Source organism: Alosa sapidissima, chromosome 23, assembly GCF_018492685.1.
Source record: "Alosa sapidissima isolate fAloSap1 chromosome 23, fAloSap1.pri, whole genome shotgun sequence".
Lineage (NCBI taxonomy): Eukaryota > Metazoa > Chordata > Actinopteri > Clupeiformes > Clupeidae > Alosa > Alosa sapidissima.
This window is the reverse complement of record NC_055979.1, coordinates 26,650,883-26,671,329: the sequence shown is the minus strand read 5'-3', so window position 1 is coordinate 26,671,329 and position 20,447 is coordinate 26,650,883. Positions and strand designations below refer to the sequence as shown.

General features: G+C 39.6%; 2 protein-coding genes across 4 annotated transcripts; one reads left to right on the top strand and one right to left on the bottom strand.

The window, feature by feature from the left end:
* Positions 1 to 230: 230 nt before the first annotated feature.
* On the bottom strand, positions 231 to 9,547 carry grk1a (G protein-coupled receptor kinase 1 a). The gene is made up of 7 exons (XM_042079916.1): positions 8,794 to 9,547; positions 4,262 to 4,389; positions 3,930 to 4,087; positions 3,569 to 3,652; positions 2,161 to 2,285; positions 1,119 to 1,320; positions 231 to 545 (listed from the first exon to the last, which is right to left on the bottom strand). Exons 1-7 carry the CDS (start codon positions 9,493 to 9,495, stop codon positions 253 to 255), a joined length of 1,692 nt encoding a protein of 563 aa, XP_041935850.1. The 5' UTR covers positions 9,496 to 9,547; the 3' UTR covers positions 231 to 252.
* A 4,255-nt stretch (positions 9,548 to 13,802) lies between these two features.
* On the top strand, positions 13,803 to 20,178 carry LOC121698740 (potassium-transporting ATPase subunit beta-like). Of its 3 annotated transcripts, XR_006026848.1 has the most exons (7): positions 13,803 to 14,223; positions 14,351 to 14,464; positions 14,893 to 15,104; positions 15,952 to 16,014; positions 16,110 to 16,202; positions 16,746 to 16,964; positions 20,098 to 20,178. XR_006026848.1 is itself a non-coding variant. In XM_042081072.1 (6 exons), the coding sequence occupies exons 1-6, from the start codon at positions 14,076 to 14,078 to the stop codon at positions 16,902 to 16,904; spliced, it is 789 nt and encodes a 262-aa protein (XP_041937006.1). In that variant the 5' UTR covers positions 13,803 to 14,075; the 3' UTR covers positions 16,905 to 17,179. The 3 variants fall into 3 exon arrangements, 2 of the variants coding, with proteins under 2 accessions (XP_041937006.1, XP_041937007.1); XM_042081072.1 differs by lacking the exon at positions 20,098 to 20,178 and having other exon boundaries at positions 16,746 to 17,179; XM_042081073.1 differs by lacking the exons at positions 16,746 to 16,964; positions 20,098 to 20,178 and adding an exon at positions 16,276 to 16,501.
* The last annotated feature ends 269 nt before the right edge of the window (positions 20,179 to 20,447 follow it).

Genomic DNA, 20,447 nt, shown 5'->3' with positions numbered 1-20,447 from the left:
TGTCAGCAATATACTGTTCCTCTACTAGGACCTATGAAGAAAATAATATTAAAAGATAAAAATTAAAAGATATTTCAACACGTTCCACATTGATACAACCAATCCCCCTCTCTCTCCAAATACAGTAGATGGATGATATATATATATATATATATATATATATATATATATATATATATATATATATATATATATCATATATATATATATATCATAATGATGGGATGGAGAGTTCTGCTTCTATAGTGCTGTTTAAGACACACAGCAGGTAGAGGACTTTGGTGGCAGCTCGTGGATGGACTCGCGGCGGAGGTCGTTGGGCAATGCTCCATCTACACCCCAGACGTTCAGCTCCCCATAGATGCCAGTCTCTAGCATCTCCTCTTGCCATGGAATAGAAATGTTTCCTGAGGCAAACTCGTCAAAGAACTCCTTGTCTGGGTCATCAAGAGCCACGCCCTTGACAGTGGAGAAGGCCCCCACGTCATCTAGGTCCTTGGCATAGACGGTCTTAGAGCAGGGCACGAACGGAGGTGGAAGGATTCCTAGTTAAGAAAAAGAAACTATTTTATGTTGTGCTGGTGAAAGACTAAGAAAGAATCAGATGACACTTATGTGCTCACTTTCCTACATTGAGAATTTCTCGTTACAAATTGTCAGTCACACACGGCTATTTAATCTTACATAAATTTGCATAAAGCCTAGGCGTAAGGTAGTGTGTGAAAACACCTCAACCACACCTAGTCTGGCTTTATACTTTAAACCTCAAAACCAAAACAAACATGATTTTAGGTTCAATACTTTGAAGACATTGGTGAAACAAACAGCACAAATCACATACAAGAAAGACTGAGGGCCATAATTTGAATGCGGGACAAAGGGCCAAGTCAGTTTATGAGCAAAGTTCTTGTGCTTGAACTGACGACATCATGTGGCATGAAACAGCTGTTTGTTGCGTATGACTCAGCTTTTAGCTGACCCACCACTGTTTGTTGCTTATGATCTTTCTCATGGTATTAAATTAGCAAAAATATTTTGCAGCTATTAAGCAAGTCTTAATAAGACTTTGTACTTTACCCAGCTTTTAAATGAAGGCCCCTAGGAATCTATCACAATACCTGCATCCAGTTTCCTCCAGTTGATTTCAGCGAAGAAAGGGTGAGCACGCAGCTCATCACATGATCCATTTTTGAATCCCAGGCGATCGTCTACAGACTTGGCCAGCAGTCCCTCACATATGGACTTGGCGTTCTCACTGAACTTCTCATTGTAAGTGACTGGATCGTTTAGTATTCTGTTTTTCACCTCTTTGTTCTCCACCTGCGCGCAGAATGCAGAATCAGAATGTCAGAGACCAATAGGCAGTGAGTGTAATATCTAATATGAAGCAAGCAGCTCGGGTATGATTGTCATTTAAGAAGAAAAAGGCTGCACTTTGCATACAAAATGTGTAATAAACACGTTTGTATGCATGGGCGGATTATGAACTTTCGGGCCCCTGGGCCCAGATGTATTAAGGGCCCCCCGCTTATTGTCGTATATGTGGGAGGGGGGGTTTGGGGGTCTCCCCCAGAAATGTTTTAATTTGTTTGATGTGATTTCCTGTATTCTAGTGCATTTTGGGGATGCCCAATACTAAATTCAATCAGATTCATAGCCTACATCCTGATTTGTTGATATTGAGGCAATGATTCCATGCAAAGGCTTGGGCTTGGGCTTCCCTTGGGGCCCGGTAGGCCAGTGCAGTAATCCATCCCTGTTTGTATGCAAAGTGCTGCCTTTTTCTTCTTTGATGTTACTTATACGTTTGGTCAAGCACAATTCTATGATTATAATTTTGCCTACATATCGCATACAAGTAAAATTCCACCCATATCTGTCCACAAGGTGTAAATGGAGAAGAAATAACACTACAGAAACATAGCCACAAGGAGGCACTATTGAATCACCATTTAATGGCTCAATGACAAAAAGAGAGCTGAAACTGGCTGTTTTCCAATTCCAATCACTTGATACATTTACACAACAGTCAACTATTCATGAAATTCGTCACCTACAACACAGTCACAGAAGGAGCTACATACACACACAAACGAATGATCAAATAATTAGATAGGAAGGTAAGAATAACATATTGCAATGAGAAAGAGAGCAGGTTACCTTTTCACCTCTAGTTCTGAAAGGGCCTTTTGCAGCGATGAACTCGAATAGTGTGACGCCCAGAGTGAAGTAGTCCACAGAATAATCATACTCTTCCTTTTTCAGCAGCTCCGGGGCCATAAACCCTATGGTGTGCAAGCCAAATGGGTCAAGGAATAGCCTACGTAGGTACCTGTATTTCATGAGCAAATAAAGAACTAAAAGTCTGCCCGTTTATAATCCATATCCAGTTTTCTAAATGTCTAAATGAATGTTTTCATAGGAGATTGGTGTGCCTGTTGCTACAGTACATGTAATCATTGCTGTGCTCAAAGACAGAATAGCTTTCTTTCATCAGTAGTGCCAATGATGCAAAAAAGAAGGAAACTACAGTATGACTGAGGGTCAGGATTAGGGTGCAGGGGAGGGCATCAACACTTCACTGCAGCCCAGCAGCCATGGAAACTACAGTATGACTGAGGGTCAGGATTAGGGTGCAGGGGAGGGCATCAACACTTCACTGCAGCCCAGCAGCCATGGAAACTAGATGTCACTGTGTCGAGGGCGTTGGTGTTAGCACTCAAAGTATTGATGTTAAACGATCAAAGATTAGCCAAAATATGAGCTCACTTTCCATTTGGAGACTTTGTTGCAGTGCCCCAACGTGACAAAATGGTTTACTTTTTTGCACAACCCCAGGCAAGAGGCCCTGGGTCCATATACCAAGTTGAAATATTTTAATAGACTTTTAAACCTTTTGATTATAAAATAATATGGCCACATCAATTAAACTGACATAAGAAGTTACCATGTTTCAGCCTGTGAACCTCCAGCAATACTACTATATGCAATAATTATTGTTTTAAGAATGAGAGTTACAGTACTAGTTATGATAATGATTTTGATCAGCATCCCTTAGTCCTGGTCAAATAATGCCAATCATTTTTTATGTGCTTCCTCAAAATGGCCATCCCAAGTCCACACACTAAGTTTTGTTTTGATGCAATAGCTCTGTTTACAGTAGCCTCGTTTACACTGGAGGCCACCAGCGCAGCAACTTGAGCCAGGAAGTGTGTCTGGACTACAGCTACCCACAGGGATACTCTGTTACTAATGGGTTTGAAGGCCATGTAATCAGCAGCCAAAGGAGCGCAGCGCTCTAGAGACTTCGGCCAGAATTGCTGCCATAGAGACACTGAGCAACATTCCATGCTCACATAAACAAAATGGAGTGTGTGGAAAGTATTACACATAAAACAGATGTGAATTAGTGAACACACAGTATTACACATAAAACATCCGTGAATTAGTGAACACACAGAGCACACACAGTGAGGTGAAGCACACACTAACCCGGAGCAGTGAGCTGCCTTGCTACAGCTGCGCTCGTCTAGAACTAAGTGTGAAGGTGAGAGTGTATGGTTCTCACCTGGAGTTCCGGCATAGCCCTTGGTCTTATTCTCCCCCTCCGGCAGCTCCACTGCCAACCCAAGGTCAGAAATACGCACGTGACCTAGAAGCAAACAAGCATCCAATGACGGAGACAGAGTGACGAGTGAGTGTGTGTGTGTGTGTGTTTGACCAATATGTACATTACAAACAAAAACCAAAGATAAGTTTGATAAGCCTTCATACTGTCCAATATAACAACAATTATATTAACTCAAAAAGGTCACGGAGCATTCCTTTAATAGTGCATGTGTGGATAATATAATCATTTTTAAAGGAGGAAAATAAAGTGTATGTGTTTCTGTTTGTGTATAGACTATACTAGGGCTATGTCTCTGTACCCTCATTGTCCAACAGAACATTTTCCGGCTTCAGGTCTCTGTAGATGATCCTCTTCTGGTGCAGGTGTTCCATGCCCTGGATAATCTGGGCAGCGTAGAAGCATGCCCTGGGCTCATCAAAGCCTGGGTTGTTCTCATCCACGTTATATATGTGAAACCTAGGAGACATGAAATCATGATCAATTTTACATTTTACGTCTGGCTGTGAGCAAGACATTGTACAGTAAAATCGGCTGGATGACTATTCATATAACGGTGTCTACTGTTATCTACGTGCCAAGGATTAGGCATGATTACACTCATGCATCCAGCAAATGGCCACACTTGATCACCTTAGGTCTCCTCCATTCATGATGGTCATGACTAAGCATAATTCCGTCTTGGTCTGGAAGGCGTAGGCCAGAGACACGATGAATCTGCTATGGACACGTGCAAGAATCCTCTTCTCCACCATTGCCCCCTACAGAAAACAACCCAATAGAGTAGGAAACAGAGGGCCCATGCCAGGCAACACAACAACAACAATACTAACAAAAATAAAATAAAAACAATAATAATACTAATCATGTATATTCTTAACATGATAATAATAATAGTAATAGTAATTTGGAGGAATGTATGGCTAGTATATTGTATAGACATGAGTCATGAAATTTAGTTACACAGGTGCACTTACAGTTGGGTGGTTAGAGACAATTCAAAAAGAAAGAGAAGTTCAAGGGCACAGCGGACAACATCAAGCAACCATTTGAACTGGCAATCCTCCAATCGACAGGCCAGCCCTCCAGTTGGAGCTATGTGCTATGTGCTCTACTGGTACACTTCTTACTTTGCACCAATGGTGCAAGCTGATTTTTTTTTTTTACCAAACCCCATTGGCAGTAAGGCAACAATGTTTTTGGCCTCGGTGAATGACTAAACACACCCTTACACATCTGACTTCAGCTCTTTGATGTATGATGCATGCTAGCATTGCTACATCTGACTTCAGCTCTTTGATGTGTGATGTATGCTAGCATTGCTACCACTGTTTGCATTCCTGCGTCTACTGTAGCTCTACCGCTACTGCCATTGTTGTTACTACATTTCAAACAGAAATTTCATTTCAGTGTCATCAGACTTAACCAATCTCATGGGTTGCTGATTGGTGGGTCCCTAAAAATGGCCCATCATTTGGGGAGCAATGTCATGTAACTTATTACAGTGTCGTACCATATTCAGGTTCGAGTTCGCCCATCTTTACATCAGTTCCACACAATGAAAGCTGAGCTTGGAGCAATAGGTAGACGGAGCTTTGAGTCAGCTGATGTGGTGGCTGATCTGTAAACATGCATTAGTGAATTACCACTACAGGGCCACTACAGGGAACCAATTGGAAGTGTTGAACAGTGCAGTGGCACGTGTCCTCTTTTGCTGATTGGCGACTCCTGCAGAGGTCAAGACAGGGGTGGCATCATGGCCTGAATGGGGAATTGAGCAGCAACTCTAGCCATGTTTGACTTCTGGGCTATATCTGTTTACTGTAAACAGCACATATTGTCCAAAAATTGGACACAGGCAAAAATCTGGGTGTGTGCGCCAACATGTGTAAAGTCAACATTAAATGTTAAACTACTTAAACACAAAATTAACAGTGAAAAACACTGAAAGTGTTGTAGGCAATTGTTATTTTTACGGCAATTGTTATACGGGATAATGAGAGGTTGAAAAAGGTGCCAGTCTCCTCCATCCCCACAGACAACACAAAGTGTCAGAGACTTCATTCATGTCATTGTTAATTTTACGGTACTTTTTTTTTTTTATATATACAACCCCAAATCAAAGTTTTTGTGGATTTTGTGTAAAATACAAATAAAAACAGAGTGTGATAATATACAACTCTTGTAAACCCATATTTAGCAGCAAAAAGGACATAGACAAATGATCAAATGTTGTACATGAAAATTTGGACTATTTAATGGAAAATATATGTTCTTTTGAAGTTGATGCCAACAACATGTTTTTTTTTGTTTTTTTTTTAAGTTGGTACAGGGAATGTTTACCACTGTGCTGCCTCACCTCTTTATTTAACACAATTCTGTAAATGTTTAGGAACTGATAAGACCAGTTGCTAAAGTTTTGATAATGAAATGTTGTCCCATACTCCCCGATATAGGATTTCAGCTGCTCAACAGTATGAGGCATTTTTAGTCATGTTTTTCACTCCATGATGCACCTAATTTGACAAATCTGGACTGCAGATAGGCCATTTTAGAACTCCTTCTCTATGGAGAAATACTGTTTAAATATGTGCAGAATTCATTGTTTTCCTGAAATATTCAAGACATTGCCAGGATGGCAGTACAGTATGTTGCTCAAAACCTACTGTAGGCTATATACATCATTCAGAATTGATTGTGCTTTGCGAAATGTGCAAGATTCCCATGCTGTATAGGCACTAATGCTCATCCACACCGTCATAGATGTTGGGTTTCGAACTGAGCACTAAAACAAGTTGGATAGGTTGGATACTTGGATAGGCCCTCTCCTCTTTAGCCCAGATGATTCCATGATTTTCAAAAAAGAATGGGAAATTTTGATTGGTCTAACCCTTTTCCATGTTACCTCAGTCCATTTTAAACAAGCTGCAATTTTTGAATTGAGTATCAAAATGGTTATCGGAGGTTTTCCTGAGCCCATACAATGGCAGGTCTGGAAACAGGTCTGGTGTTGATGCAGTAACATCTGAGGTCCAAAAGACCACGGACATCCAATTTGTTTCTCAGCTCTTTCCCTTGTTTGCAACATTCTCTGAATGTTTTAATAATATTATGTCCTGTGGATGATCACTCCCCAAATACGTCGGAATTTCATGTTCAAGAAGCATTAAGATAACATTGTTTCATCATTTGTGCACACAGTGATGAATACCTAACATCTTTACTTCTAAGAGACCCTGCCTCTCTGGAATGTTCTTTTTCATACCCAGTTGTGTTGCCAGTTTCCCTAATTACTTATGACACATTCCTCCTTTTGAAAGAATTACTTATGAAACATTTCCAACTTTTCCAGCATTTTGTTACCCCTGTCCCAACTTTTTGTGAAACATGTTGCTGGTACCAAATTCAAAATTAACATATATTTTCCATGAAATAGTCAAATTTGTCATTTTCAACATTTGATATGTTGTCTGTGTCCTTTTTGCAACTAAATATGAGTTTACAAGATTTGCAGATTATAACATTCTGTTTTTATTCACATTTTACACAAAGTCCCAACTTTTTCTGATTTGGGGTTGTAGAAAGAGGTTGAAAAAGTCCCCCAGTCAAGGTAATAATGTTCCTTTTGATTCATTGTGTTTGTGCTGTCTGTTCTTCTGCCCGTCCTTTGGCAGTCACATTAAATCTGTTCCATATATAAATATGTTGGAGTTAGCACTTCCTAATGAGCTCAATAGCAGCGCTAATACTAGGCTAACAGCACACATGCTAACGCACAACATCATTTACTGCACTATCTAATGAGCTCAATAGCAGCGCTGATACTACAGCACGCATGCTAATGCACATGCTAACGCCGTTTACTGCATGGTTCTAACTGTGAAGGCATGCTACTCATGCAGACTTTCTTCAACAATTTTGAATTGTTAAAAAACGTTTTTCATTCACTTGTGTTGATGAAATGAGCTTATATTTAGACTATAGTCAATTTACCAGATCTAAATAAATCTCTATTTTTTTTTTTTTTTTATGATTTTCAGAACACTCATAGCTCACTCACTCACAGCACTGTTTTAATGACATCTAATGTGTGTACATAGAACATCATTTTATTTTGGAAATATCTAAACTTTGTAACATATTTAACCAGATTTAAAGCTAATTGTCACCCTGTTACCATGCATAACATTCTTGAAATTATCTTAACAATGTGCCTTTCAAAGTCTTTACACAGCTGAGCTAATCATAAGCTAGTAGGCTACTGATTTAATTTTCTTTAAATGCTAATTCCCATATAACATAGGCTACCTACTGATCAGTCACCTCTGGCTGAATATTGTTATGAAGTAATTTCCAATAACAAGAAATAATTTCATATTTTAATGAAACAAGATGAGTCATTCTGATCATTTAAGGGAGGCGTGTGCAGTATAGGCTCCAAAGTCTAGGCCTACAGACCTTTCAGTTTTGCTCAGGAAACAGCTACAAATCTCTACAGGGTCTCATGTCAACCATTTCTGTTTGTGAACTATTTATGACCGAGTTAATATGACATCAAATTAATAACTCATATCAGAGTGTGTCTGTTAGATAACTTGATACAAGTTCCCTCCGAAACGATTTAAGTCTTACGTAAGCATGAAACGTAATCTGGGTGCCAGTGACATTCAGATGAAGGTGAGCGGCTTTGGTTGTGAAAATATCCCAGTTAAGTGATCATATGTTTATGGAACAGCCAGGATCAGCACATATGGATCATCACATGTGATCTTTTTAGAAGAGCAGATATAGTAGTAGTAGTAGTAGTAGTAGTAGTAGTAGCCTAACAATCGCTGACTGATCTTTATAGAATGGTAAATGGACTGCATTTATATTGCACTTGACTCCGAGCACTCAAAATGCTTTGCAGAGTAATGCCTAACATTCACCCATTCATACACCGATGGCAGAGGTTGCCATGCAAGACGCCAACCTGCACATCAGGAGTAGTTTGGGGTTCAGTGTCTTGCCCAAGAACACTTTGACAGCCTCGAACCAGCAACGACTCTTCTACCCCAGATAAATTGTAGTACTAGTAGTAGTAGTTGTAATAATAATAATAATAATAATAATAATAATAATAACAACAATGCCTACCCAGTGCACATCTGAAGAGCATCTCTTACCTCAAATCCTTTTCTTTTCTTCAGTCTCTTCTTGTTGAGTTTCTTGCAGGCGTACATTTTGCCTGTGGCCTTCATCTGGCACGCTGACACCTCTCCAAATCCTCCCTTTCCCAGCACACGAAAGTCCAGGAACCAGTCTTCTCCCATAGGCTGCATCTCCAGCCACTTCCACTGAAGGAAGCGTTTGAGGTACATGGTCTCCAGATAGAATGTGTATGGAACCTCTTTAAGGAAGTCCATTACACAGTTTAGGGTCTGGTGGAAGAGATCGTCACACGCTTCCTGATGTTTCTCCTTCACCTTGGTGATTTCGTTCTCAGGTAGAAAGGGACAGTAGTATTTGGCAGTAGGCTCCATGTAGCGTTCGATGATCTTAGACGCCTTCCTCAACCTGTCTTTGTCCTCGGCTGTGTCATACTCTTCAATGTCCTTCCACAGGCGACAGGGTCCTTTGTATTCGTTGGCTGTCTCCAGGTACTCTTGAAAGAGACGCTTGCCGATGGGTTGCTCCACACAGATGCTCTGAAACGAGAGGTCTAGCGTCTCACGGAGGTCCTCGCACACCGTGATGTGTGGCAACTTCAGCTTGGCATGGTACTTCTTGTCGCGGCTAGTAGCTGGGTTCGCAGAACCATCGAAGCTGCCACGTGCAGAGATGTAGGCCGAGTTTGCGACCACTGTGGTGAGGCTGCCCATATCCATGGTGACAACAAAGGATGGAAAAAAGCCTTCAAAAAAAGGAAAAGACGAGAGTACAGACTATGAAAGAGGTGTTTTTCACACCTCACGGGCAGAACAGAAGAAGGGTGCCCTGAGTGAAGAGAAGACAGAACGAGATGGCACAGAAATATGCCACTCAGAATGCCCCACACAGTGAGGGAGGGGCAGAGAAAAGCAACATGTGTTACGTTCAAAAACCAAAGAAGGGGATAGTCCGAGGATTACTGTCCCTTGGCTTCGAATACTGGGAACACACAGGCCCCCCTGGAGTGATAGAAATCAAAACAGAACGTGTTAGAGAAAGAGACAGAGAGAGGCTGAGGCCAGATACGACACTGTAGGACTTAGCTGGGCACGGCATACAGTCCCACACATCCCCCTGACTCAACACCTTTCCCTAAAGCCTTTATCTCCTAACGCCATAATACCTTCCCCATGTTAACCCTTCATAAGTCTTATACAAGAGAGAGCGAATGCAGATAGATGTTCATTGTGGGCTCTTCTTTCTTAAGTGAGACTGATGGTGAGAGCTTCTCTGAGATGTTTAACTAATCAAGATCGCTATGACAACGTCAGTGATGGTTTGACAGAACTGCTAGAATCTCACACAAATTTCCAAATTGATTACTCACCGTACTGAAAAACATAAACTGCCTGGTATCACAGGGCCTTTTCTCTACTGTTTATCAATACATTGACCAAATTAATAGTTAATTAGTAATAGATATCTAAAAATGTATAAACAACAAAAAGCACAATGAATCAAGCTAAATCTATTCTTGTGTTAAACAAAAATGTAAAATGTCCAAACAACCTCCCCCCCCCCCCCCCCCCCACACACACACACACATGCTCTAAACTCTACTTTGGGATGCTGCTGCAGTCTTCCCACCAAATCTACTTGCCTGTGTTAACTATGTTTATGGCTACCTACTACTGCTATCAAACCATTATGCACAAACTCTGATCATAATACTGCCCATCTATCCATCTTCGAAACGAATGCCATCATAAGGACACTATACCCACTAAACATACATATAACTAGGGTACTGTTAAACTAGGGAGTCTGCTAAATCCATAACCATAACCATAAGCATACTATGTAAATATTTAAATATTATTAAATGCATATTTATTCATACATCACTAAATGCCACTCAGACCAAAATACCTCTCAGAATTGTTTCAGCAACATACCTGCAAGACCTTTGATCGGTTGGCAATACCATAAGGAAATATGTCAAAGTGCCTTCCTGCTGCTGGAGGTCTGGTTGGGAACCAAATTACTCATGACATCAAAAGTGTACAAGCTGTAGTCACTGGCCAATTCCAAAATTAGACTCGAAATCCAATTCATCTCAGATGGGTACAAAAACAAAGGAAGTTCTGGATGAAACAAAAAGCAAACGCACTGTCAAGATTTAACTCTTTAATATTCAAGAAAGCATGTCACAAGAGTTGAAGCTTGACAGTGCGCTTACTTTTTGTTTCATCCAGCATGAAGTGCTCTGGTAGAAGGCTGCATTGACCCTGGACTTGATAAAACACAGTGGACCAACACCACCAGATGACATGTGATAGAAACTGATCGGAGTTTGTCAAAGTTGCAAGCGCCTCATGATTAATCACCCACTATGTGGATACTGTTTTTAGGCTTGATTTAGATTTTGTTATTTAGTATAATTTGTATTTAAGTATATTCTTTATCTTCTACTACTTGCTAAGCACTGTTTTTTATATTATATACTTTTAATTACTTTTTTCTGCTGTTAGTGAATGTGTGTGTGATGTCTGTATGCTACTGAGACCTTGAATTTCCCCTTGGGGATCAATAAAGTATCTATCTATCTATCTATCTATATATCTATCTATCTATCTATCTAAAGTTATTTTCCCACTAAATTGTCCCAGCTATGAACTATGTAATTTTAATCTGCTAATTTGTAAAGCAATATACTGTATGATTTATCAACATACTGTTTGTGTTACATAAAAAAAAAACTTCCTCCCTCTTGAGAGGAGGACACTAATCTTTGAAGTCTTTTGAGTAGGCCTATGATATGGATTGGGAAGGATTCTGAGATAAGACATTTTGATTTCAGGCCCTCTGTAGTTTGGTGTGTGGCGATCGTATGACGGACTCGAAGGACAGCACAGCCCTCCAAGGTTACCTTGGTTACCTCCACCGCACTCGCCGGCCGCCTCAGCCCGCCCAGTCTGTGCGTATGGAATTGGTCCTTATCAGAGCATATAAAGTTGTAGTCTGTGGGCAAAGACATGGCAAAGGCATTCACCATTCACCAAGGCGCTCAGAGAAGAGTACAGAAAGTGGACATCTATCTCAAATTAAAAGTGGGTAGGAGTGGTAAAAAAGCAGTATGGGTTAACAAATATATATATATATATATATATATATGTATGGATGGAATATATGTATGTATGGATGGATGTATTTATGATATGACAGTTAGATTGCTTGTTTTCTCTTTTTAAGATATAAATCTGACCAGCTAAGATGGCCACCCTGAAGGAGAAGAGAACGTGTGGGCAGCGATGTGAGGACTTTGGGCGGTTTGTGTGGAACCCAGACCAGGGAACCTTAATGGGCAGGACCCCGATCAAATGGGGTAGGTATGACCGAAGAGAGTTCAGATAGAAACTGTATAGAATTTGAGTTTATAGAAATGTAAGTGACAAGTCATGAGTACTAAATTACTCAACAATGTCATGGGCTTGATGTAGATAGTCCTACAATGATGTTAGATTCAAAAATAATTTGATTGTGTAAGTCAATTTACCTTGCAAATACCTAAATGATTTATTCCATTTAGCCATACTGTAGCATAAATCAGTCAGTAAATACAATGGCATATGCTCCGTAATCCCAATACACAAAAATTAAAGCTGCATTATGTTTTTTTATTGGTACTACTGATGAATCCTAAATACTAGACACTACCATTTCTACTAAAATAGATTTCCATATTCCAAAACCACAATGGGCCTCATTCACTAATATCTTCAATTTGTTCTGAAGAAGTTACCACAAAAACTGGTAAATAATTGTAACGGCTTTTGCTGTTTTTACTGAGGCGCCACAATCTTTGTTTCTATATGCACAAGAACATTTGATGACCATGATGATGATGGCTGCTTTAAAGTGGAGATACTATGCAGGAAGTGAACTGCCAATTTATTTAGTGTCAGTATTGGGTATACTGTACAATTTAAAAATGATGCACATTTGGTGGGAATTGAAGTGTTATTTGTTGTGTTTATTTAGACCATAATGCTTTGTAAAATGACGAAAATTAATATTCAAAATATTTGACATTTAATTCCCATAATATTTTACATCTGCAGAAACAATAAAAATGCAGTAACCAGTTATTTTGCACAAATATGTCAGCTCTCAAATGTGCACGAGAGTGCTCTTGAGTGTGGTAAGGTTTTTACCAAAGGACACATCCCAGATAAGAAGACTGTGTAGAATGCCAAAAGCTTTGTGAAAACTGTGTATGTGGGTAACATTTTTAGTTAGAATGGTTGGTGAATGAGGTCCATCCTTTTTCTTGTACTCTCCATCTCTGGTCAGCCTCTGTCAGAAAAGTGTTGTCCTAAAGGTATATGAAATATGAGTGCTTACTTTAAAGTTTTCATTCATCAACCAACATATCAATGGCCAGTGGCAGTTCTTGTTCGCTTGGAGCCACAGCAAACATACTGTAACTTTGTCGCAACCTTGTGATAAAGACCACTTCTCCTTATCACCATTACAATGTTTAAAAGGTGTGATAATAACTGTTAAGTAATGACTGCCCAGTGTCCTCTGAGCAATACAACAGCAGAGTCCTCACCTTGGAAGAGGACAGACTTCGGGCTCTAATTTAATTAATGCTGAAGGTCAGGTATTTAGCAGACACTTTTAATTGATAACATCATACAGAGACTCACAGCGTTCGGGAATCTAAACAACCACATGCAAACCTGCAAAGTTAACCACTGTACCACCACACAATAATGTGGCAAAATAATGTTGCTAATGTGTGTCAGTCACATGCTTTGCATTGCTTGCTGCTTTGGTCATGAGCAAAAACATTTAATTAGGGCCCATTATCAATAAAGGGTTACACTTTACTTGACAGTATCGACATAAGAGTGACATGACACTGTCATGAACGTGTCATAAACAAGTCATAAACGTTTATGACATAACGTTTCTGTCATTAAGTGTCATTCGGTTTTTGTCATAACAAGTTAGGGTTAAGATTAAGGTTAGGTTTAGGGTTAGGGTTAGGGTAAGGGTTCATGTGTCATGACAATGTCATGTGTTCATGAGAGTGTCATGTCACTGTTACAGTATGTCGATACTGTCAAGTAAAGAGTTACCCAATAAAGTACCAGGCCCCTTAACAACTAGGCCCCCACATGTGATATCAGCAAAATGGTCACCTTAAACTAACCACTTGCTTGTTGAAGATGATGGTTTATAAATGTTTATAAATGTTCCTTACAAAATGCATGCTCTTCATAGCCTATATGTCTGTCATAATTAATAAATGATTTTCCCTCTGCCAGTGTACATCAGCCTCTACTATGTGGCATTTTATGTGGTGATGACAGGACTGTTTGCTCTGTCCATCTGGGTATTGATGTACACCCTGGATCCATATGCACCAGATTATCAAGACCGGTTACGTTCGCCGGGTGAGTACATAACAAATATAAATCTTTGTGAGCTAAACTGGAGAGTAAAAATGGCAATACCATTATGTTTATAGTTCTGTGAGGCACTTTAATAAACCTTAAATGTCTTAAATGAATTCATATTTAGGCGTAATGGTTTGGCCGGACTCATACAACGAAGAGGACCTTGAGCTGGTTTACAACATGTCTGAGAAGAACAGTTGGAGGAAGATGTCCAAGTGCCTGGAAGACTTTCTCATCCGTAAGGGTCATATTAGTAATTGACTTAAAGGAACACACCAAATTTAGGGGAAATTAGCTTATCTGTCATCTTCCCCAAAGTTGGATAAGAGGATACAGACCCAGCTACTGTTAGCCTAGCTTTGCAAATTATCTAGCAGCGCCCCTGACTGGAAGTAGGTTACACCTGTTAGCCTATAGCTAAATGGGAGCTGCAAGCTAACCGGTATAATCTACTTCCAGGTGTTCCAAGCACAGAAAAGAAAAGGGTATGTACTGTATCCTCTTATGCTGGGGTAGATTCATCCTGAACTTGCCTTTAGCTTCATTCACATAAAATGGGTATATTATATTGTTGAATGAATTTAGCCACATGAAAATACATAGTGATATCTACTAACTTGATTGTTATGATTCATTTTATCCTTGTCCAAATTCTTTGTCTTACAGCTTACAATTACACCAAACAGGAACACTGCAAAATGATGAACAAAGACTGCAAGAAGGGGACATACTATTTTCAGAAACATTTCGAGGCTCCTGATCACAGAAAGTATTCTTGCGTCTTCAACCCAACTGTGCTTGGAAATTGCTCTGGTCAGGATGATGATACATTTGGCTACAATGGAACACAGCCATGTGTAATCATCAAAATGAATAGGGTATACATGGATTTCTATGCAACGTCACGAAAACATGCGTGCGCAACCAAGAGGCAGAAAGCACCACAGAACAGCATAGAGCAATGCAAAAGAGCAAAAGAATAAAATTAGTTTTTGTGCTGAAAACTGCACCAATTCAAAATCACGATGGTTAGAGAATGTTAAATATGTTCAATATCCCTAACGGAATGCATGTCTTCACCAAAAATGACAAAATACGATGTTATATTAATAATGCAAATGAACGGCAAACTTTGAAATATAGTCTAAAATGAGATGTTATTATCATTGAGACAACAGGGGTATACAAAAAAATCCGATTGTAGCTTACAGCAGCCGACTATTTAGGTTAAGTTTATAACGTTGTGGACGGCCACCTAGCTGCGCGCGCATCTAGTTTTGTTGGTAAACGGGAAACCCGTACAACATATCAAGATACCACAACAAATTGTAAAGGATAGTTTTACAGATAAGTGAATATAATATTTTAAATCAAGGGTAGCATTCAACAGTAGTCTACTTTTTAATCGATCCATAGATGTTTCGGGCCAGACGCCCTTCTTCATTGTGCGCTGGTTTAAGAATAGTCTCTGGCCTGAAACATCGGTGGGGCAATTCAAAAGTTGAAAAAGACTGTTGAGTGTGATCGTTGATTTAAAATCGTTATAAAAACGTTATATTCATTACCTGTATAGGTGTTGAGTGTGATTGTTTATTTAAAAACATTATACATCCATTACCTTAAAGAATTTAATACCAAGTCTAAATGAGATTAAGGTATTTAGTGCGATAGTAAGTGAAGAAATATACTGTTTCAAATAAAAGAATTTGTGTTGTTTTCCCATAGATAATTAATTTCCTGCCCAACAACGGAACCAACATGGCACCCTATGTCAACTGCACAGTATTGGTGAGTGTGGTGACAATGAACCATTGCCTTTTCTGTACGTCACATCTTTATTCAAGAGTTATATATATAGAATGTCTGGAACTGTTCCAATACAGGAGGGACATGAGAATGTGGGAAACATTGAGTATTTCCCACCCAATGGAACATTCGACCTGTCCTACTTCCCTTACTATGGACGGAAAGCACAGGTAGATGCCATCTAAATCAATCATTTTTTTCTTTTAAAAAAAGTATATTTTTTGGACGTTTTGCCTTTATTAGACAGGACAGCAAAGCTCGACAGGAAATGAGTGGGAGAGAGAGATGGGGTGAGATCAGGAAATGTCCACAGGTCGGATTCAAACCTGCGGGTCCCTGTGGATATTTGGACCCTCGCATGGAATGGCTGCTGTAGTGCTGTAATGTCTGAGCGCACATACAGCAAATGGACAGCGAGGAGCAATTTGCTGAATTGATCAAAAAGTGTATTGGATGAGACTGTGTCATAAAGCATGATTAAAATAGAGCTCTCAGCCTTAATTCTGTCACTCAAGCTCGTAGGATGTACTTCCAGCTGTAGCAAAAGAAATCCTGAAACTTAATGAAGACCCTGCTAGTTTCCATCAATACAAAATTCCTGTTGAAACATCCATATTCATGTATGTAAACACAGGTCACAAGTAAACACATCTGAATCTCAGATTAATGGTACTTATAAGACGTACTGACCATCTCTTGTTCTTTTTCTGTAGCCAACTTATTTGAATCCCCTAGTGGCCGTGAAATTCCACCTGATTGAGCAGCGTTCGGCGAAGATCCAATGTAGGGTTGTGGCCCACAACATCTTCTACGAGAACTTCTATGAGCCTTACGAAGGCAAAGTCATCTTCCGCCTTGAGGCCACAAGCTAAACCCTGGTGACAACTCACAGCAGTGACACCTGTTAATGGAGACTATGCACACATTCACATGTAAATTGTACTTTTGTAAGTCTTACATAATATCGTAAAAACTCGATTAAAAGCCTAGTCCCAATTAACTGGCCTGGTGTGGCTACAGATTTGGACAAATAAAGGTAGGTCCCAATTAGAAGCCTTGTCTAGTTTTTATGGAAGTATATGAAGTGTTGTATAAAACCGCTTATCCCACCAGATCTACTGCTTCAGCTACTGTAGTTCTATGCTGTTTCGATCACACACACACAGAAGTTAGAGTAGATGGCCCTGCCTCTGATGAAAGGCAGGCAGTGTTAGCCAGAGTTCCTAATGTTTAAACTTCTATCTATATGGACATGCTGTAAACATTGTTAGATCGGTTTGATTCTCGATTGGTCCGTTTATTTTTCATACATACCATGAGCACCAAAATAGAGTACAGCCAGATTTATAGGCCCATATAGACATGTGTCCCAAATATAAGGTTGAATTCAGTGATTGAGGCAAATAAAAGCTACTAATCAGGCCATTAATCGAGTTTTTACAGTAACTGCATATTTATCTAACAAACATCACAATGAAATAGTCTGATACTCTTCTGTGTTGTTTTATTGTATCCTGCTGGTTTGTGTTTTAGTGCCTCTTAATTACCGTAGTTCAGTGTTTTAGAATGCAGTCTAGTAAACAAAAAGTAACTTCATCATCTTCATTGATAGTTTCTGATTTTCCTGTATAGTAATGTTGAACTCCTTCTCTTTAATAATCTTTTTTTAAGTTTGTATATAATTTGGCTGACTCCATTACCTAAAGATCGAGTGTTAGATCTTGTGTTATGACATCAACCATCAAACTCCCTTTTAAAACATAAACATCTTCAGTGTGTTGTGGTTCATTGTGCCTGCGTGTTCAATATGTAATATTTTAAATAGGCCTATTAAATATTTTTTATTTTCTTATATTTTCTTTTTAATAATTGATCATATTTCTATATTCTGCAATAATCCTCTAGATGCGAAAATGACCGCTACCACCACGCGCATCACACACTGTGGGTAGGCTACCAAGGGACAGAGGAGGCACCAACATTTAGCCAATAAATAGCTTAACTGCAAACTGCTTTTTAATCTTCTTAGAGAACGTTTACAATGTCAATATGTACCAGCAGCATGTTACATAAGGATAATACTTTTCGGGTTCTCTCTCAACCTACATTAAGATCTAACTTGAACGTTATGCTACTCCATTTAATTGGGAATTCGTTTGAGCGTGCAGTGCCCATTATCGCTGCAGATGTAGACTCAGACGCAGGCAGTAGTTCTTGACTACTTCACTCACTGGCTGTATGCAGGCCCTAATTTTATCTGGCGCATAGATTGATAAACTTAATCTGTATGGGATAGGCCTATGCATCAACAGTTGCATAGATGGGTTTAGCCAAAAGATCATTTGGGGCAGAGGGAAACACTGACCAATCATATTTCACAATATCGGTTAAGTTTTGCACAAAGCTGTTATGGAAATCCAGCTAGTGAAAAAGGATGGAAATCAATACTGGATGCTGAGCCAGTTGAGGGAAGATTGTCAATATTGTAGCCACTTCCGCTTTGGGACAATTAGGTGAGAACAAGCATGGACAACTGAGGTGAATTAAAAAATTACACTGAATATTATTTGGGTCATTATTCTGTCACATTCCCATCCCACAACCAGGATTCCACAACGTAGATTCCCCATAGTGTTTTATATAATTGGAATCTTTTATAAAATTCCATCCAGAAGTCTCCAGCTGATCAGGCTCTTCTGCTTTACAATAGTGCTGTGGAGTGGATGACACTCATTGTCCGAAATGTTGATCAGTTTGTTCAGGGTTCTTTTGTCAGATATTGAAGTTATACACTCCAGTTCAGCTCCCACTACAGAGCCAGCTTGAGCCAGTTCAGCTCCCACTACAGAGCCAGAGCCAGAGTGCCTCTTGTCCAGATCAAAAGAAATGAATTTAGTTAATTCGTTTTACGGGACCTAACTGTTGTATCAGTAAAGATAATTGAAATGCTCGGTGTAAAACTAACTTGGGTCATTTTTGGTTATAACAAAATGGAGGTTTGAACCCGAGCATAATCGATTGTGGTAGATGACACAGTCTATCAGGCCTATCAGTGTACTAACGTTATGCCATTCAAACTTACCACTAACTAAGCAGATCAATGCTCTGAGCAGCATTTGATCTTCAGATGAAGGCACTCTTACACAAAAAGCTCACAAGAAAAGGACGACAAAGAGTGTGACTTGTGTATCGTGTCTTGAGCCAGACTGAGGATTGCAGTTTAATTGAGCCTCATCTTTCTTTCCCCTTTCTCCTCCTCTTACCTCCCACACTCTGCAGCTATGAATGTGGGTGTTGAATTAGATCTTAACCAAAGAGCCTCAGCCTCCGATCCCACGGCTGAGTGTAGCCTGTTTCATTAAGAGGATGACAGTGATGATGTGCGCGTAATCCTGCTGACTGCAGCCTTTTTCTGAGCAGCTTACATAGCCAGGTCATCCTACCCCCCAGCAATGATAATGGAGATGTTAATTCCCATGGAAACCTTATGCAAATCTAGACCAGGAAACCCTGCATGAGTAACACTTAAGATTGTACCATAGAATTGGATTTATATTGCTGTGAGCTGTCAACACAGTCTGCAATTCCTCTTACTTAATTAGAATTTGGCAAGCTGTCATTTAGTAAAAAGTTATTTTGTAATGATTTTAGAGGTCAAATTAAATACTGGTATTTAAGGTATAGGTATTAAATACTGTACATTTCATGCATTTCACTTTTAACCCTTTGTTTAGCAGAAGGTATTGTGTGGAGTACTCTGAGTTGAAAAAGTTCAGTCTAGGTCATAAATATGAATAATTCCCCCCTTGTTATCAAGTTATCAAATCAAGTTAATTAAATGCATTTGTTTATTTACATGTAAATTCAAATTTGTACCAATATTGTTAGAGGACAGCAGTAGGCCTACTTAAAAAGCAGTAGGCCTACTTAAAATCATCATGACATCAGTGCTTAAAATCAATACTTAAAATCCTCACTGTAACCTGATATAACCTTAAATTTATTTAAATAAATGGATTTTTGTTTGGTAATGCCCGTAAGAATATACACCCATTTATCTGACAGGAGCTGCTTTACTGAATGAGACCAGACTGGCAAACCCAGCAGTGACAGAACTTGATGCCAGTTCTCACCAACCACCAAACACCCTGCTGTGAAATCCTAGCCTGGGTGCCAGCCGAACTTAGTCCCGCCCACAACATTTGAGGTCGGGAAGTTCATTCTGGCATTGCTCCATTGCGGAGCAACTATGCTCACCCAAAATCTGGCGAACCAATCAAATCGGCTTTACGATGATGGACAGGTGAACAACAGCGCCTCGTCTATCACGTCATTGGGGCATGCTTAGGTTGATTATGTTTGCAACAAAAGCGCTGTGGCTAGAAGGAGACAGATGGCTTTTTCCCATATGGAAA